Below are 17,368 nucleotides of genomic sequence, written 5' to 3'. Positions count from 1 at the left end.
CTGATGTGTTTACACTTAGGGAGCGAAGAGATAAGATGGAGATCAGTTTTGGTTTGGAGGCTCCTGGATAGGACTTCAAGGGCAAGGGAAAAGAGGAAGGGAGAGAGGGGGCAGCCTTGGCAGATGCCCACTTTAGAATGGAAGAAGCCGGCAGGGGTGCCATTGACAAGGACAGAGAAGGAGGGGGAAGATATGCAAGCGTAGATCCAACGGACAAAGACAGGGGGGAATCACAAATGAAATCCCAGCGGATGGAGTCAAAAGCTTTATGGAGATCGATTTTCAAGAGAGCCGTAGGAGAGTGGGATTTGCGCTCAAAGCCTCTGACGATCTCGGAACAGAGGATGATATTGTCCGCAATGCTTCGGCCTGAAATGAAGGCCGATTGATTGGGACTGATGAGGGAAGGGATGACAGCCTTGATCCGATTGGCTAGAATCTTGGCAATGAACTTGTAGATGAGGTTACAGAGGGAGATGGGCCGAAAGTCAGACAAGGAAGTAGCCCCGTCTTTTTTGGGGATGAGGCAAATGAAAGTCTGATTGATCTGAGGGAGCTGGCCCGGTTTGAAGAAGAAGCTGCGGATAGCTTTGAAAATCTCTCCTTTGAAGGAGTCCCAACAACTGAGAAAGAATCCCATGCTGAAGCCATCAGGGCCAGGGGCTTTGTTAGCCTCATGGGAGAGGATAGGCAGCGAGATTTCCTCATCGGAGGGGCTGGCGATGAGGGAAGCGGAGAGGGAAGGAGGGATGAATTTATCAATGAGCCTAGGGGGGATAGGAGTGGGGGGAGGGAGAGAAGGATTAAAGAGAGCGGAGAAGAAGGAGGAGGCCGCCTCTTTGATGTCAATGGGAGAGGTGTGTGAGGACCCATCAGCAGCGGTAAGATGGGAGATGGAGTTTGAGTTCTGCCTGGCTTTGAGAGAGCGATGAAAATAGGCAAAGTTCGAATCTCCAAGCTCCAACCACTTGGAACGGGATTTTTGACGAAGAAAGCTCTCCTCAAGGAGGGAGAGGGAAGAGAGTTCATCAAAGAGTCTCTTCTCTTCAATGGCAAATCCAGGGTTGAGGGGGTCGGACTGAAGCTTGAATTGGACTAAAGAGAGATCAGACCGGCAGGAAGAAAGTCTGGAAGGGATGTTGCCGAAGGTGGAGAGATTCCAGCGGCAAAGAGCCGATTTGTTGTTGCGGAGCTTCCTAGCTAGGGCAACCAGAGGCATCGAATGGGCCAAGACCAGGATACGCCAAGCTTTTAAGATGGTGTCTAGGTAAAGGGGGTGGGAAGTCCACATGTTGAAAAATTTGAAGGGTTTGGGGCCAAAGGAGGAGTAGGGCTGGATATGAATGAGACAAGGGCAGTGATCAGAGAGACCCTGAAGAAGAAAGGAAGCATGGGAATGGGGAAAGGAGGAGTGCCAGGCTTCGTTTGCAAGGAAGCGATCAAGCTTGCAGGCAATACGCTCAGGGCCAACACGGCGATTGTGCCAAGTGAGAGGGGAACCAGACCAACGGAGGTCGTCCAGGCCAAGATCCTCAATGCAGTCATTTAAAGGATCCACCGCCAAGAGATCGATGGGCCTGCCACCAACTTTCTCAAGCTGGGATCGAACAACATTGAAATCTCCACCGATTCCCCAAGGGAGGGAGTCCATACCAGCCTTAAGGAGGGAGAGGTCAGACCAAAGGGGAAGATGATCAATGGCTTGATTGCAAGCATAAACCACTGAATCAAAGAAAGGAGTGGGGGCATTATGAAAGGATAAACAGAGATGGACGAATTGAGAAGATGAGTGGGAAATGGAGATGTGGAGTTTGGAAGGGTCCCAGAGAATCCAAATCCTGCCATTTGGCGAATGGGAGTAATTGGAGAGAAAGGACCAAGAAGGGGCAATGGAAGCAGCGATGCGGGACGCATTATCCTGAAGGACACGAGTCTCAAAGAGAGCACAAAAGGAGGAATTGGAAGATTTGATGAAAGATCTAAGTTCGAGGTGCTTGGCGAGGGAATTGAGACCCCGGACATTCCAAATAAATCCAGAAAACATGGAAACTAAGGGGGGGGGGGGAGGGGGACAGCGAAATCCTAGGTGGAGTACTCTTGTGTCGCCTACGGGCATAGGCCACAGCCGGGCTGCCAACAAGAGGCTGACGAGAGGGGAGGGGCAAAGCCACCCCAGGAAGGAAGGGGTGGTACCAAGCGGACCGGGTTATCTGAGTAGGGGAGGGGGGGGGGTGAGACAAGGGGGGGTTTAGGGAAGGGATTAGGGGCACAGAGGTGGAACAGGAAAGGGTTTGAGGGGCGCAAAGTCGGTCAAAAGAGGTTCTGCAGGGAGAGAGAGGGGGGTTGGGTTCACAAATGGGCTGGGGGTTGGTGTAGGATTTTTTATATAAGTGGGTTGGGGGTTGGAAGATGGGTAGGTTATAGGTAAAAAAGGAATTGGGCTGAGAATTTGGTTTCTGGTGGGCCAGGTAAATGGGCTGAGACGAGGAGGGGGAGAGGGGGGGGGGGGGAGATGGGCCGAGAAGATGGGCCAGGTAGGGTGGAGGGCTTTGAAACATGGTTTCTTAAATTAAGAGAAGGGGGGTGAAGAGGTGGGGGCCACGTGGGGGTGGGTAAGAAGGGGGGTAGGGAAGTAAAATTACCAGGGGGTTAAAATAAACAACAAAGTGGGGGGGGGGATAGACCTTGGGAGAAGAGCCAAGGATTTATCGCAAGAATGGCAAAGAGCTTCGACTTGGTCACTCGCAGGGACACGATCAGGCCTGCAGGAGTCCATATTTGGAAGGAAGGGGATCTCGAGCACAGTAGGATCTTCAAGCCAAGGTTGGTGAGTCGTCGACAATGACAGGACGAGGTCATCAGCAGCTTTCTCAGGCAGACATGGGCTTCTTGCAGCGACAGAGGCGCTTTTAGGCGACTGGCCTGCAGGCAGTTCAGCTTGCAGGGATGCAGGCTCAGTGGCAGGAACAGGGGCAGAGGACGAAGGCGCCTCCATAGTGGGTGACTGCTTGGCACGGCGGTGGCGAGGCTGAGTTCGACGTCGGTGATGGGAGGGGGATCTACCACGGTGAATCGATTCCAGGGGCTGAGAAGTGTAGAGAACGGCAGGGACTTCCGAAGGTCCAGTGATTACCACGTGATCTTCCGATGGAGGGCAAACTGAGAGTAACGAAGGCGGAGCAGCAGTAGAGGCGGTTGCTGCAAGGGATAAGGGAGCAGTGGCAGCGCAGGCAGAGGAGAGGTGACCAAAAATCTTGCAGTGGCTGCAGCGAGGAGGCAGTCATTCGTACTTGACCGGTTGTGCGAAGGAGAAGCCGTCGTCTTCCACCATGGTGATAAGTGAAGGTGGAGCAGACTCGGCCGAAACATCGACACAAATGCGAGCATAGGATAGTCTGTCCATCTTGAGAGTTCTAGTGTCAGTATGCAGGGGAAAGCCAACTACTGAACCCAGTCTGCTGAGGCATTCACGATTCCAATAGTGGAGAGGGAGACCAGGGAGTGTGATCCACAAGGGAACTTGCTTCTATGCATCTCTTTCTTAATTGGACAGAAAAAAAGATTCTCACTCAGTCACTCCTCTTTCTTCTCTCTCCAATCAATACTCCTTTGCTCCTCCCTCTTTCAGCTATTGATTCAGATATCCAATTTGATAATTTTTCTAACAAAATCTGGTTGTTAGACTTAAGCTCAGATTTGATAATTCTTAGCAATCAGATTTTATCTTCTATCCAGAAATCAGATCCCTCTCTATCTTCTCCTAAATTTTCTCTTTCCATTTACGTTCGATTATTTCTCTTTCATACCAATTTCTCCCATCAATTTCATTTTTTTTTTTTCTGATTTAATAATGGAAATTAATTTCTGAAATCTAGTAGTTTTTTTTTTTTTTTTTTGGTGAATAAAGAATTCATACCAAGCAGAAAGAGGACTACAAAAGACCCCAGAAAAGGGGAAAGAAAAAAAATACACAAACATCCCGAACCTCAAACAAAGGAGGTAGGGGGCTGGAGAGAGGAAATGGGAAGGCCCCAGGACACAACAATATGCCTGTTCCTTGGGGTATCAGAACAAAAAAATTGGACAGCAGAGAGCTTTGCTTAATATCGAAAGAAATGGCGTCCCAAATCTGACGAAGAGGCTGAGAGTTGGAGGTTCATTTCCTGATATTCCGTTCCATCTAGATGTGATTGATGACAGCGCAAAAGGCAAGTTTTCCTCAGTGTCACAAATTGAAGAACAAGCAAAAGTTATGTCAACCCAAATCCGCTCTCTAGCAAAAGGAAGAATTCTCCTCCTATGGGGCCAGCATTTGTTGAGGATGCCTTGCCAAATGGAATGGGAGAGGGGGCAGTCAAAGAAAAGGTGGTCCTTGTCTTCAACAGCATTCCAACAAAGGCAGCACTGAGGAGAGACCTTAGTCTGCCTATGGCGAAGAAAGGACTGCGTTGGAAGGCAATTAGAGAAGACTCTCCAGGCTGTAAAGCAGTGTCTGGGGATGTGATGCTTGAACCAAAGAAGCTTCCTCCAAGGAGACAGAGGACCTCTGACACGAATGAGGTCCCAAGCAGCTTTGGAGCTGAATAGGTCAGAGGTTGCAGGGGCCCACAAGACACAATTATCCCTCTCGGAGGGTCTTCTAGAAATGTAAGGCAGTGCATCCCACACAGAAATCTAGTAGTTAATCTCTTGAAATCTGACCGTTAGATTTGACATCAAGTTTGATCCAAATCTAGCCTTATAGATTAGAATCCTCTACCTCCAATATTTAGTGAGCCCATCACTTGCAGATCCATCGATTAATTGGGCATTAGATCTGATAAATTTGATTTAGTTTGGTATCAGATCTAAAATCTTTTATTTCCTATGGCAATAGTTTATGAATTAATTTTTGCGCTTCAACTTCACATGGAGATAAAAACGGAGAAACATAGTTGTCAAGGTGTCTCCTAGGCCCCTCTAATGACTTGGGTCGTCTAGATGCCGTGACAACTATGCAAAGAAATTTGAGGATAGACTTCTTGATCTCCGATCAAGTTTTAAAGAGCTTGCCGATAATACTAAACATCTAGCGATAATGTATCAGGCATGATGGAAGCTTTAGAGAAAGAATCAAAAGTGGAAGAAACAGTGGTCGAAGAAGAGGTCGATCAATAGAGGATTCTAGTTGAGGAAACACAATTTGAAGAGATCGAGACAGGTTAATTTTCTGCTTCCTTCATAATCTTGGATGTCAAGAACCTGATTTTGGTCATGAGATGCTTTGGATCATCGTACAATCAAAGTCAACGATCATTGATGCCAATTGAGTGATGGTTTCAACTTCGATTGTCACTGAGAGGCGGTGAATCAGTGACCTTAAAAAACTTGAACCCAACTTGTTTGTTTCTCAACTCACTCATTGGCGTCTCTGGGTCTGAACCACACAGGCATGTACAGACATTCACATACACATATTACCTTGCAGCGAACACATACAACTATCACCAGCTGGGGCTATCACTTGCCACACATCACAAAATCCATCCTCCACAAACCATCCTGCATAGCACACATCCACAATATCCACAAAGCAATGTAAGCCACAAAACATAGAAGGATACGTGGTTTGGCAGTGTGCCTACGTCCACAGTGGAAATGACCTCTTGGGCTACAACCCAAATTAGGTCGATATGATGCACGATACACTTTTCGACCGCACCCACGGTCGGGAGCACCATCCCCAACTTATGTGGCACCCACCTCAAAAGAGCTACAACCCCTTTTATGCAACTACAACTGAAGGGACCACCTACCCCCACTATTGAGCATTCACTCGCTAGCCTCTTATTACAAATAAATGGGCTTATATGATTTGCCCCAGTTACAAGTTCATGTATATACAAATCCCTCCCAATTCATCACAAGTAATGATTCAGGAAATTTCCCAAACACCTAGCCTACAGTCAAATACAATACATGAGGATTTGTCAATCGGGTTACATATGTCGCTCGGAGATGTTGTAGATCAGACATCTCCAATCACTGACAAACTCCTTTGTCTTCTTCCTCTTCCTTTTCTTTCTCTCGAACCCTTGTATTTCTTCTTCTCTTCTCTCAACCCAAACCCTTGATGAAGCTTGATGCACTTGAAGAATCATTCCAATGGGCAAAATCAATATCCAGCTTGATGGTAATCTTCTTGGGTTCTTCTTGGAGACTCTGTCCTCCCTTTTCACTTCTCTCCTTTGGGTTTTTCTCTAATGTTCGAACTGACCAAGAATGGCCTTTGTTGCTGTTTTATCGACAACAATGACTTAAATTAAAAAAAGTCATTCGTACCTCAGACTCGACATTGAAATGACCCGTGTCGACCCTAATGTAGCCCAATCATGATAGGGAATTCCTTGCCCTTGCCTCCCACAGATCTCACACTCGTCTCAACACCCTCATACATATCTTTAATCAACATATTTACTCGACACCCCTTTCTTTACTAGGACAAGTCGAATTAAATCTCTAGGCACTCGGTCGTAGGCTTTTTCTTGGTCAATAAAGACCAAATGGAGATCCTTCTTGCTATCTCTATATCTTTCCATGAGCCTCCTCAATAAGTAAATAGCTGCCGAGGATTTGAGAACGAACAAAATCATACTCTGTTCCAAGACCATCCAAAAAATCCATAACTGCGAGTTGTTTTCGCTGCTGCTGCATCTTCTGTACGTCACTACTAATAGGAAGTAGAGTATTTAATTCTTCGTACATCCTCTTAAAATCAGCAAAGTACGGAGTCTGAGGGCGACCCTTCCAATCAACCCGATAGAACTCCTGTGACAACTCATAGATTTGAGAAAGGTTGTTCTACCCAGACTAGATAACATTTAAATATTCCCACAACTCCTTCACAGTGTCAATATGGGTAACAAGATCAACAATTGAATTATCCATTGAATTCAGAAGCTGCCCGAGAATTGAGGTATCAACAGTGTCCTATGTAGCATCATCAACAGGCTTTATCTTGGTGACCAGTCAAAACCAAATGCAGAATTTTCTTCCATTGTTGAAAATTGGCATCCCCTAAGTTTCTTTTCTGTGATCCGATGAGAGGATGAGGATACAACCTCAGCCACCATATTCTTTCCCTCAGCCATGAACACACACAAATCAGCAAGCAAATCAACAATCAAGTCTAAAAAAAATCTGTCTTCCAAAACCCTGACAGTATCGATTTGAGATGAAAACTCAAATAGCAGCACACCTTCCAAATAATAGTACCCTACAAACAGCAGCACTCTCCCCAAAAAAAATCGATTCCCAAAACCCTAATAGGGTGCAAAAACTTTGATTAATTCTAGTAAAAAATCGATCTCTAATCTCTAGAACAGCAAAAAATTCGATCTCCAATCTTCAAAACAGTGCCGATCAATCAATGGGACATCCCTCTTGAATCGATCCCTCCAAAAAATTGATTGATTATCAATTTTTGTTGGATTGTATGGGCCAGAATATCGTGGGGGTATTCTGGACATTTTCTTCCTTTTATTATGTGTACAGCCATGTCGGCTATGTTACAGGCAATTATGTCCTTGTTTTTTTGACTCTTTATTATAAATATATAGCTTGGGGTCTGCCTTAGACTGTCCAAGCATTCAGCTCTAATTCTGATCCTGTTAACATGGTATCAGAGCAGGTGTTTTGAATTAGGGCTCCACCTTCCTCTTTCTCGGTTTCTTTTTTCCCCTCCCTTTCATTCTCGATTCTACTTCCCTCCCTCGTCTGACTTCTTCTCCTTGTTCTTCATTCTCCCACTCGGGCAGCACTGATGAGGTGATCTACAGATCCAGTTGCTGCCCTCCATTACCTCATTCCATTCTCAAGGTTTTTGATCAATAGGAACCAGTCCCTGCCTGCGCTATTTGGAACTTCAAGTTTTTTTTGGATTGCTTCCATTCCAACTACAAGGACCCAATCCCCCTCTTTGAAGGCCAAGAACTGCTGCAGGATTTCTCTTCTGGTTAAGTTCCTATCTCCAAGTTTTTGAAGACCTCCTTAAGATCGATTTTTTCAACACAACAGGGTTTTCTGAAAACCCTGACAACTATCGATCTTGGAGTTGCTGTTGTCTATTGGTTCTGATTTTTTGAAGGGTGCTTCACCACTCATAAAGGGACACTCGACTACAGTTATAGCCTCTTTCATTCAGTTTTTGGGCCCATTCTCCCCTACATCGATTTCAGCAAAGATAGGTTTTTTTCAAAATCCTGGCAATATCGATCTAGGGGCTTCACTTGTCTGCTGCTGCTGATTTTTGGAGGGCTATTTCTTCATCTTCAAAGGACTTTCTCCTTCAATTTCTGGAGTATATATTGGCCTTTGTACTGGGTTTCTCATCACATCAGCTTCTCTGCGATTTTAGGTGACTCCATTACCTCGACTGCTACTTTTGTTAGTGATGGCCAAGGCAAATCAGGTTACCACACCTTTCCTCCTGATCCAATCAAATTGGATGGTTCCAATTACCTGCTTTGGTCTCGATCTGCATCCTTTGTCATTGCTGGCCATGGCCTTACTGACAATATTAATGGAACCAGTGTTATGCCAATTGAACCTGGTCCTCTTCAAGAGAGATGGCTTGCCAACAATGGGGTGCTCATGGCATACCCATAGTTCAAGATCTCGTCTCGTCTCGCCATTTCGAGCAGGTCGAGATTTTCAAAATATCCGAAATTTACCGAAATTTCACCGAAATATGGTATTTTTTCTGCCATATTTCGGCAGTCCATCTCGGTGGGTTTTTTGCCATATTAAGGCCTAATACTTCATGCACACCCTTATTTAAGCTAAATAAACACATTTAAACATTCATATTGCAAAAAAATGAACTCAAAGTGGTGATTTGGGTTTGCACCCTTGATTGACAGTATACGGTCGGACCCTGATGTATAAATAGTTAAATACACATTGTTTAAGTAGTATACCGAAATTTCCCGAAATATACCAAAATTTCATGAAATATACCGAAATTTGGACTTTTTCATTTCGTATGGTCATCTCGTCTCGATAGTGTCGAGATATCCGAATTATATCGAAATATCGGTGATATATCGCGAGATTTTGAACCATGGTCATACCTAATTGGTTCCATGAATTCAGATCTTGTGCATGGATTTCTTCTCCTTGATACAACCTCTCAGATTTGGGCTGCTTGCAAAGAAACTTACGGGCAGCTTGGCAATGATGCCTAGCTGTATGAACTCAGGAAGAAGGTCCTTCACACTACTCAGGGAGAATTATCTGTCTCCAAATACTATGCTACTTTGCGCAGCCTTTGGCAACAATTGGACCACTTCTCTGATTTTCACCCTACTATAGCTGCTGACATTACTTCATACAAGAAGCATGTGGATAAGATCAGGGTTTATGATTTTTTGGCTGGTTTGAATGTGGAGTATGACCAGATTCGTGTTCAAGTGTTGGGCCATAAACCTTTTCCCACACTTGAACAATCCTATGCTTTGGTCTCCTTTGAGGAAAACCATAGGGCTGTTATGCTGCACCCTCCTATTACTGACAAATCAGCCCTCCGACTGCTGCCCTGGCTACCCTTGCACCTGTTGGCACTCCTTCTCCTCGTGATTCTACTACATGCATTGGTGTTTGTGACCACTGTCACAAACCTTACCACACCAAAGAGAAGTGCTGGAAACTTCATGGGAAACCAGCTGACTTAGAAGCTAAAAGGGCTGCCAAGAAAAAGACAAAGAACAAGGCTCCTCACACTAAGACTATTATCACAGCCCCTGCTACTGACATTGGTCTACCTCAGGATGATCTAAAAGCATTCCTACGTGTGTTAAGGTCATCTGCTGTTGCTGCCTCTACTACATCCGCTGCTACTGCCAATTCCTCTGCTCCTTCAGGTTCAAACTTTGCCCGGTCAGGTATTCCATTTGGTGGTCATTGTGCTTCTGTAGCTTCCCATCCTTGGATTATAGATTCTGGAACTACAGATCACATGACCGGTTCCTCTAGCCTATTCCATCAATATTCTCCCGCTTCTAAGAAAGACAAGGTCAAAGTAGCTGATGGTTTCCTTTCTTCCATATCTGAAAAATGAATCATCAACTGCACTTCCTCCCTTCCTTTGTCTTCTGTTTTGCACATTCCTAATTTTACTACTAACCTTCTTTTTATTAGTAGTAGTACTCTTGATTTTAACTGCAAAGTAACCTTTTTTCCTTCCCATTGTGTTTTTCAGGATCTGGCATCTGGGAAGACGATTGGATTAGGTAAAGTGCACAGTGGATTGTACCTGCTTGATGATGGTCGTCTCTCTCCACCACCATTACCTTCTTCGCTACACCAGAATTCCTTGGTCTCTTCTGAACTTTATCAATGGCACTCTAGATTAGGTCACCCTCCATTAGGAATTTTAGCGCATTTACTTCCTGCTTTGGTCACCAAATGTAATGAGGATGACTTTTTTTGTGAGGCTTGTGTTCTAGCCAAACAGACACGTACTACTTATTCTCTATCAAATAAAAGGAGTTCTTGTTTCATTTGGTGCATTCTGATGTTTGGGGGCCTAGTCGTAAAACTTCTCTTTCTGGACATCGTTGGTTTGTTTCCTTCATTGACTGTCATTCTAGAAACACATGGGTATATCTTATGCACACAAAAAATCAGGTTTTTGCATGTTTTCAACATTTTCATAAACTGATCCAAACTCAGTTCCATGCTACTCTCAAAATTTTGAGAAGTGACAATGGAACCGAGTATAAGGAATCTCAATTTAAAAAATTCTTTGTTGATCATAGGATTATTCACCAGACTAGTTGTGTTGATATCCAGCCCAAAATGGTGTAGCTGAAAGGAAGAACCGCCACTTATTCTAAGTGGCTAGAGCATTGATGTTTGCTCGACATGTTCCATCCCAATATTGGGGTGATTCTGTCCTAACTGCAGCTTATCTCATTAATCGGTTGCCTTCCTGAGTTCTTGATTCCCGTAGTCCTGCTGATGTTTTACTTGGGAATTCTTCCTTTGTGGTTACACCCATGGTGTTTGGCTGTGTATGTTATGCTAGAGATACAAAATCTCGTGGCAAACTTGAACCCCGTGGAATGCGGTGCATTTTTTTGGGTTATTCTCCAACCCAAAAAGGTTATAAGTGTTACCATCCTCCTTCCCGTCATACTATGGTCAGCATGGATGTCATTTTTCATGAAAGCCTTTCTTATTATTTTTCACCATCTCTTCAGGGGGAGAGTTCTAGTGAAGATGTGGTTCCTTCTCTTGAGGTTCCCCTTCTTTTATCTCCTATGCCTGCTGCTGTCCAGCCTTCTATGGTTGTTGCCCAGCCTCCTATGACTGCTGCCCCTTCATCCAAAGGGAATCCTTTACAGGGGGAGACCATGGAAACAAGTGGTAATGATGTTCTTATTCAGGGGGAGTTGACTGCAGTACAGAGAACCAATAGTAAATTCCAGAAGAGCATTGACAGCTCCGACATTATCACCTATACAAAGAGATGTTCCGGAAAAGGGCAACTTCAATCCACTATAGCACCAATACCTATCTCATTGCCAACTCAGGATCCAGACCCTTCTTCTCCTGGTAAGCCTTCTTCTTCCGACCTACCTATTGCTCATCGCAAAGGTACTAGGACTTGCACTCTGTATCCCATATCTCGTTTTGTTTCATATAGCTCTTTTTCTCCTTCTTTTCGTGCATTTATATCTTCTCTTTCTTCTGTTTCCATTCCTAAAAATTGGCAAGAAGCATCTACAAATGGAAAGTGGAAGGCAGCAACGTTGGAAGAAATGAGAGCATTGAAAAAAAATAATATGTGGAATCTTGTGGCTCTTCCTCCCGGGAAAAAACTAGTGGGGTGTAATGGGTGTTTGTGGTTAAACAAAAGGCAGATGGAACAATGGATCGGTACAAGGCACGTCTGGTTACAAAGGGCTTTACTCAGATATATGGAGTTAACTACCAGGAGACCTTCGCACCAGTAGCAAAACTCAACACTGTAAGAGTATTGTTATCTTGTGTTGTGAATCTTGGATGGGACCTTCAGTAGTTGGATGTGAAGAATGCCTTCCTCCATGGAGAACTGGAGGAGGAGGTATATATGGACATCACTCCAGGTTTTTCAGGTGATACGACCAGGTGCAAGGTGTGTAAATTGAAGTGTGCTCTCTATGGGATACAAGCAAAGCAATGCTGATCATACCTTGTTCATCGAACGAGTTGGTGATAAGGTAACTATCCTCATAGTCTATGTTGATGACATTGTAGTAACTGGAAATGATGGTGATGAGATCAACAAATTGAAGCTATTCCTTGACGGTGAGTTTGAAATAAAGGATTTAGGACCTCTAGAATATTTTCTAGGGATAGAGGTTGCCCGATCTTCAAAGGGCATCTTTCTATTTCAAAGAAAATGCATCTTAGATCTATTGTCTGAGATTGGGCTGTTGGGGTGTCACCCTTCAGATACTCCTATGGAAGCTACTACAAACTTAAGGGGAAAGAAGGTGAACCTATTGACAAAGGTCATTATCAGCGGTTGGTGGAAAAACTTATCTACCTCTCAGATACACGACCAGACATTGCCATTGCAGTGAGTTTGGTAAGCCAGTTTATGCATGATCCTTATTCCTCTCATATGGGACGCAGTTCTTGGCATCTTACGATATCTGAAGTCTGCTCCAGGAAAAGGAATACTCTTATCTCCCAATGGTCATCTAAAGGTTGAGGCCTACACGGATGCCGATTGGGCTGGCTCTACTGACAGAAAATCCATTTCTGGGTACTGCTCTTTTGTGGGTGGAAACCTTATCACGTGGTGTAGCAAGAAGCAGAATGTTGTGGCAAGGTCCAGGGCTAAAGCAGAGTTTTGTGCGATGGCACAAGGAATCTGTGAATTGTTATATGGCTTAGGAGATTGTTGCAAGATATTGGTGTTGTTGTCCATCTTCCCATGATGCTATATTGTGACAATAAAGTTGTCATTAGCATTGCTCACAATCCTGTCCAGCATGATCGCACTAAGCATGTGGAAGTTAATCAACATTTCATCAAGGAGAAGCTTGAAGCCGGACTCATCTATGTTCCCTTTGTGAAGTCTGCTGATCAGTTGGCTGATGTATTCACTAAGGGGCTGAGTGGCGAAGTGTTTCATCCTATTTTAGTCAAGTTGGGCATGCATGACATATATGTACCAACTTGAGGGAGTGTTGGATTGTATGGGCCAGAATACCCGGTATTCTGGATATTTTCTTCCTTTTATTATGTGCTGGGCTATGTAAGGGGCAATTATGTCCTTGTTTTTTTGACTCTTTATTATAAATATATTGCTTGGGGTCTGCCTTGGACTATCCAAGCATTCAGCTCTAATTCTGATCCTGTTAACAATTTTAATTGATCAATCAAGTCTTCATTGTAGTCGAACCAAAAACAGCAAACAGGGGGTGAAATCACCCCCCTCTAAGCGTAGCCGCGACATATGGTGTAAACCAGCAACAACCAAAGAAGAAAAGAAGTTGCGCCTGGATGTAGGGATATCAAACTTGACTTGGTGTTTAAGGATCGAACTCTGATACCATGTAAATAATAAAGGAAAAGAAGAAGAGAGAGAGCTGTAAAGACTCCCACTTCATTCAATATATAACAAAACATAACCCTATCAAGAGCATAAAAGGAAATACATCATAAATAATAAAATTACTGTTCATGAGTTACTGTTCACGTGAACAGTACCCGTGGATACTGTTCGCGACACTGTTCATGTGAACAGTGCTGTGAACCCCTTAATCGATAACTTCTAGCACAAACAAAGGTTGAGTACTGCTGAATAGCACTCAATCTAGGCATCAAACAGGGAACCAATGGATTGAATGGTAGAGTGTTGGCAGTAAAAAAAAAACAGGTGTGAAACTAAGAAAACTGACAAGTGTTAGAGAACTAAATAGCAGTTCAAGAGATAAAACAGAAATTGTAAGTTGTGCAAGGATCGAGAAAAATCAGAATTTAACTTTTAGTGAATGAAAGTAGGGAAGATAGAAGAAGAGAACAGAAGGATATTTATTTAGGCCTCTCACTTAACTGTGGAGAAGGAATCCCTCCAAGGTTTTCCTCCCTACTGCATCCCACAGTAGAGCAGTTTTGAATACCACAGAATCAAACTCTGCCTCTCACAGAACTCAAACAAGCTCAAAGCTAATTTGTTTCTCAAATCGTTGGGGTAGTGTGATCCCCTACTTTTATTTATAACTTCAATGAAATATGCAAAATAAGAAACCCCCCATGCGTGGAAGGAGGTATCCCTTACAACCGAAGTTTCCCACAAAATAGAAACTCTTTGACAACCTAAAAAAATATAAACTAACACCTAATCCCATATAGGACTCAAATCCCAAAAATACTAAGCTCATTGGGCACTCAAGTAAGCATATTGGTCCATTCTTTGCCCAGTCCAATGGCCTGGTCTGTTGCTAGCTTTCTTGTTCTTCTGAACTACATCACATCCAATGGAAATAGTTACTGATGCAGAGCTTAGGGTATACACACGGAGGAAGAAAAGCCAGCCCAGTCAGGTCCCTAACTAGGCCCAATGACTTAAGTTATAATCACACCTATACTTGGGCCCATATATTGGTAATTCTTAAGCCCATCATCAACCCTATATCCTGCCCATATGTAGCCACCGACCAGCAGATGTGGAGAAGATACTTTGGCAGATTCTGTGGCCCAACTTGCTGCCACATGTGAAGGATATTTAGTTGGTTACTATTTTGTCATATTTTCTATTTCTTTGTGCTAGTTTTAGTTGCTAAGCCATTGACAACATAGAGTTTCTATTTTGATATTATGGCAACTAACATCTTATAAGAAGTTTCTATTTTTATTTTTTGGTGAAGAAAGTTTCTATTTTTAAGTTGTAAGCTACTTAATAGCAATAACTTTCTATTTTTGTAACCCATGCTTCATATTTTATAATACAAGAGGAGGGGTTACAGCAGCCCGCGTTTTTGATATTTAAACTACTGCTCTCTCGTGAGAGTATGCTGTGGTGACTCAGTTGCAGATCCGAGGTGGTGAAACCTAGGCTGGTTGGTGATGAATCTGACCCTAGGCTTGGTGGTGATACCAAGTCATATCATTCCTTCTTCTTACCTTTTCTCTTTTTCTTCTTTTTCTTCATTGTTCTGTTGGTTCCAGCAAGCAATACTCATTCTACCATGGTTGTTATTGGGTAAGTTCTAATCGTTTTGTGTCTTATGCATCTTCCATTGCTGTTGTTATTTATTACTTACTTTTCTGCAGGGTTTCTCTTCAGTATTCCTAAGTTTCTATTTTCTGACACACATGTTCTCCCAATCTAACCATCATATATCTTTGATATTCTGACATATAATCCATCTATTAGGATTTAGGACCTTCTTTTGACCCTAGTTTCAACCCCAATTGATTTAGTGGATTGTGAGACATCATTCTAACCATATTCTTCCCTATTTTCTCAGTTTTGGTTCACTGCGTTCTAACTGATTTTCTAGTCCTTGTTTATTCGGCCTACTTAACCTCATCAGTTACCGTCTTAAATATCAGAATAAAGTAGTTTCCTTCTGTCAAACTTATTGCTCTTAATAACCTTCTTAGGTGTTGCATCAGTCTGACAGAACAATTACCTAATTTGAGCTTGCCACTGATGAAAAGACCAGTTATGTTCAGACCAATGGAGAGGGAATGCTGAACCAGCTTAACTGGAACCTTCCGTTTTACTTGATTCCCTCATCCTGCTTTCTTGAGCTACATTGAATTGACAAATCATGCCACTGAAGTGTGTCAAAAAACTGATTTGTGCTTAGTTACATGTCACTCTCTTGAATTTGGTAAAGACAGTTCACTAACCTGTAGAGACACCTGCTGGAACTAAAGCATTCCAGTTGGGTTTATGAGATTGAGGAGGTCATTGGTCTGAACATGGATGTAAAATACCAGGCCCAATGCACCAGTGCAGATTAGGAGCTCGAGTCTTTTGAATTCCTTCCCAAACAGGAGAGGTTTTACTTGTTTCATTTTGCCATTTTAGGTTTTGCCTTAGTCCAAATGACTTCTGGAATTCATCAATGCAGGTATTACTTAGTTTGCTAAGCCCTCCTTGACCAGGTGGTTAATATTTGCATCTAGCTTCATAAACTCAATTATTTAAGTATAGTTACTATTAATTAAATTGTTTTAAAGATAGTCAATTTTTGCGATTGACAGTTAAAGGAAGCATCTATATGACTTCCAGTTTTAATGATTCAAAGATGAAACTCTGAGCAAATATTTTACAGGAGCCTGACAAGAAGTTGGTTACCGTTGGAGAATACCGTCTGCCTGAGGTTCGAGTTGGAACTGCTATGTACTTTGATTTCCCAAGACAGATACAGTCTTCCCGGATCACCTTCAAACTTCTTGGAGATGTGGCAGCTTTTTCTGATGATCCAGTTGAATATGATGACCCTGATTCCAGAGCTCCACCATTGGCATCAGGATTGTCTTTGTCAAATAAAATTAAGTTGTATTATTATGCTGATCCTTATGAACTCGGGAAATGGGCAAGCCTTTCCGCTGTTTGAATATTATTTATTTATTTAGAAATAGGGGTGGGGAGCTTAATGTATTGGTTGTGATTGTTATTGTCATTAATTTTAACTTTATATGAGTGTAACAATATCAATTATTTTAAATCAACATTTGTATATTGTTTATGTTGGACAGAAAAAACAGAGAAAGGCTTATTCATCTCTTCTGCACTTCTGTATAACATAAAATGTTTCCCCTCCATTCCCCCCACCCAAAAAAAAAAAAAACCTGTTGGTACTCAAATGCCATTTGTGGTCCAATGCAATCCTGAGAAGCGAGGACTACCATCAAGAGCCAAGGCCAAAAAATAGCATTATTGGTGATTTCTCACTATCTGATCTGAGATCCTTGGTGAATGAATATGGATTCTACTTTCCAAGAGAATGGAATAAAATGCAACTACAACCTTTCCCCCCATGGTTTGAAAAAGATAAAAAGAAGTGGGTTCTTGATTAGGCACTGTATTAAACTTGGTTTTAAAGACCAAATCAGTCTACGAACAACGGTGTTATCAGATTCTGTTTTTTCTTTCTAGGTTTGATTTCTGGTTCAAGTTTTGTTTTTAAATGAAATTTGCCAGTTATAGTTAAAACTGGGAATCCAACTCGAAAAACGAAGAACTGGGATTCGGGTCTCTTAAGTCTTGTTTAATCATATTGCTTAAGATAAGTGGTGTTAGTTCCCGTTTGGAAATATATGCGTATACTGCCTACCTATATTCTAGTTGTGTCATGTGGAAGGATGATTTCAAAAT

The 17,368-nt window shown here is 42.8% G+C and overlaps 1 protein-coding gene across 1 annotated transcript in view; it reads left to right on the top strand.

The window, feature by feature from the left end:
- The window catches only part of LOC122664513 (probable phosphoinositide phosphatase SAC9), a 71,923-nt gene extending 55,148 nt beyond the window's left edge, over positions 1-16,775 (top strand). Inside the window, exon 15 of the mRNA XM_043860358.1 lies at positions 16,323-16,775. Within this exon, the coding sequence (XP_043716293.1) occupies positions 16,323-16,607 (285 nt within the window). The 3' untranslated portion in view covers positions 16,608-16,775. The remainder of the gene's footprint in view (positions 1-16,322) is intronic.
- The last annotated feature ends 593 nt before the right edge of the window (positions 16,776-17,368 follow it).

The sequence above is a fragment of the Telopea speciosissima genome, chromosome 6, assembly GCF_018873765.1.
Source record: "Telopea speciosissima isolate NSW1024214 ecotype Mountain lineage chromosome 6, Tspe_v1, whole genome shotgun sequence".
Taxonomy (NCBI): Eukaryota; Viridiplantae; Streptophyta; class Magnoliopsida; order Proteales; family Proteaceae; genus Telopea; species Telopea speciosissima.
This window is presented reverse-complemented; position numbering and strand designations above follow the sequence as displayed.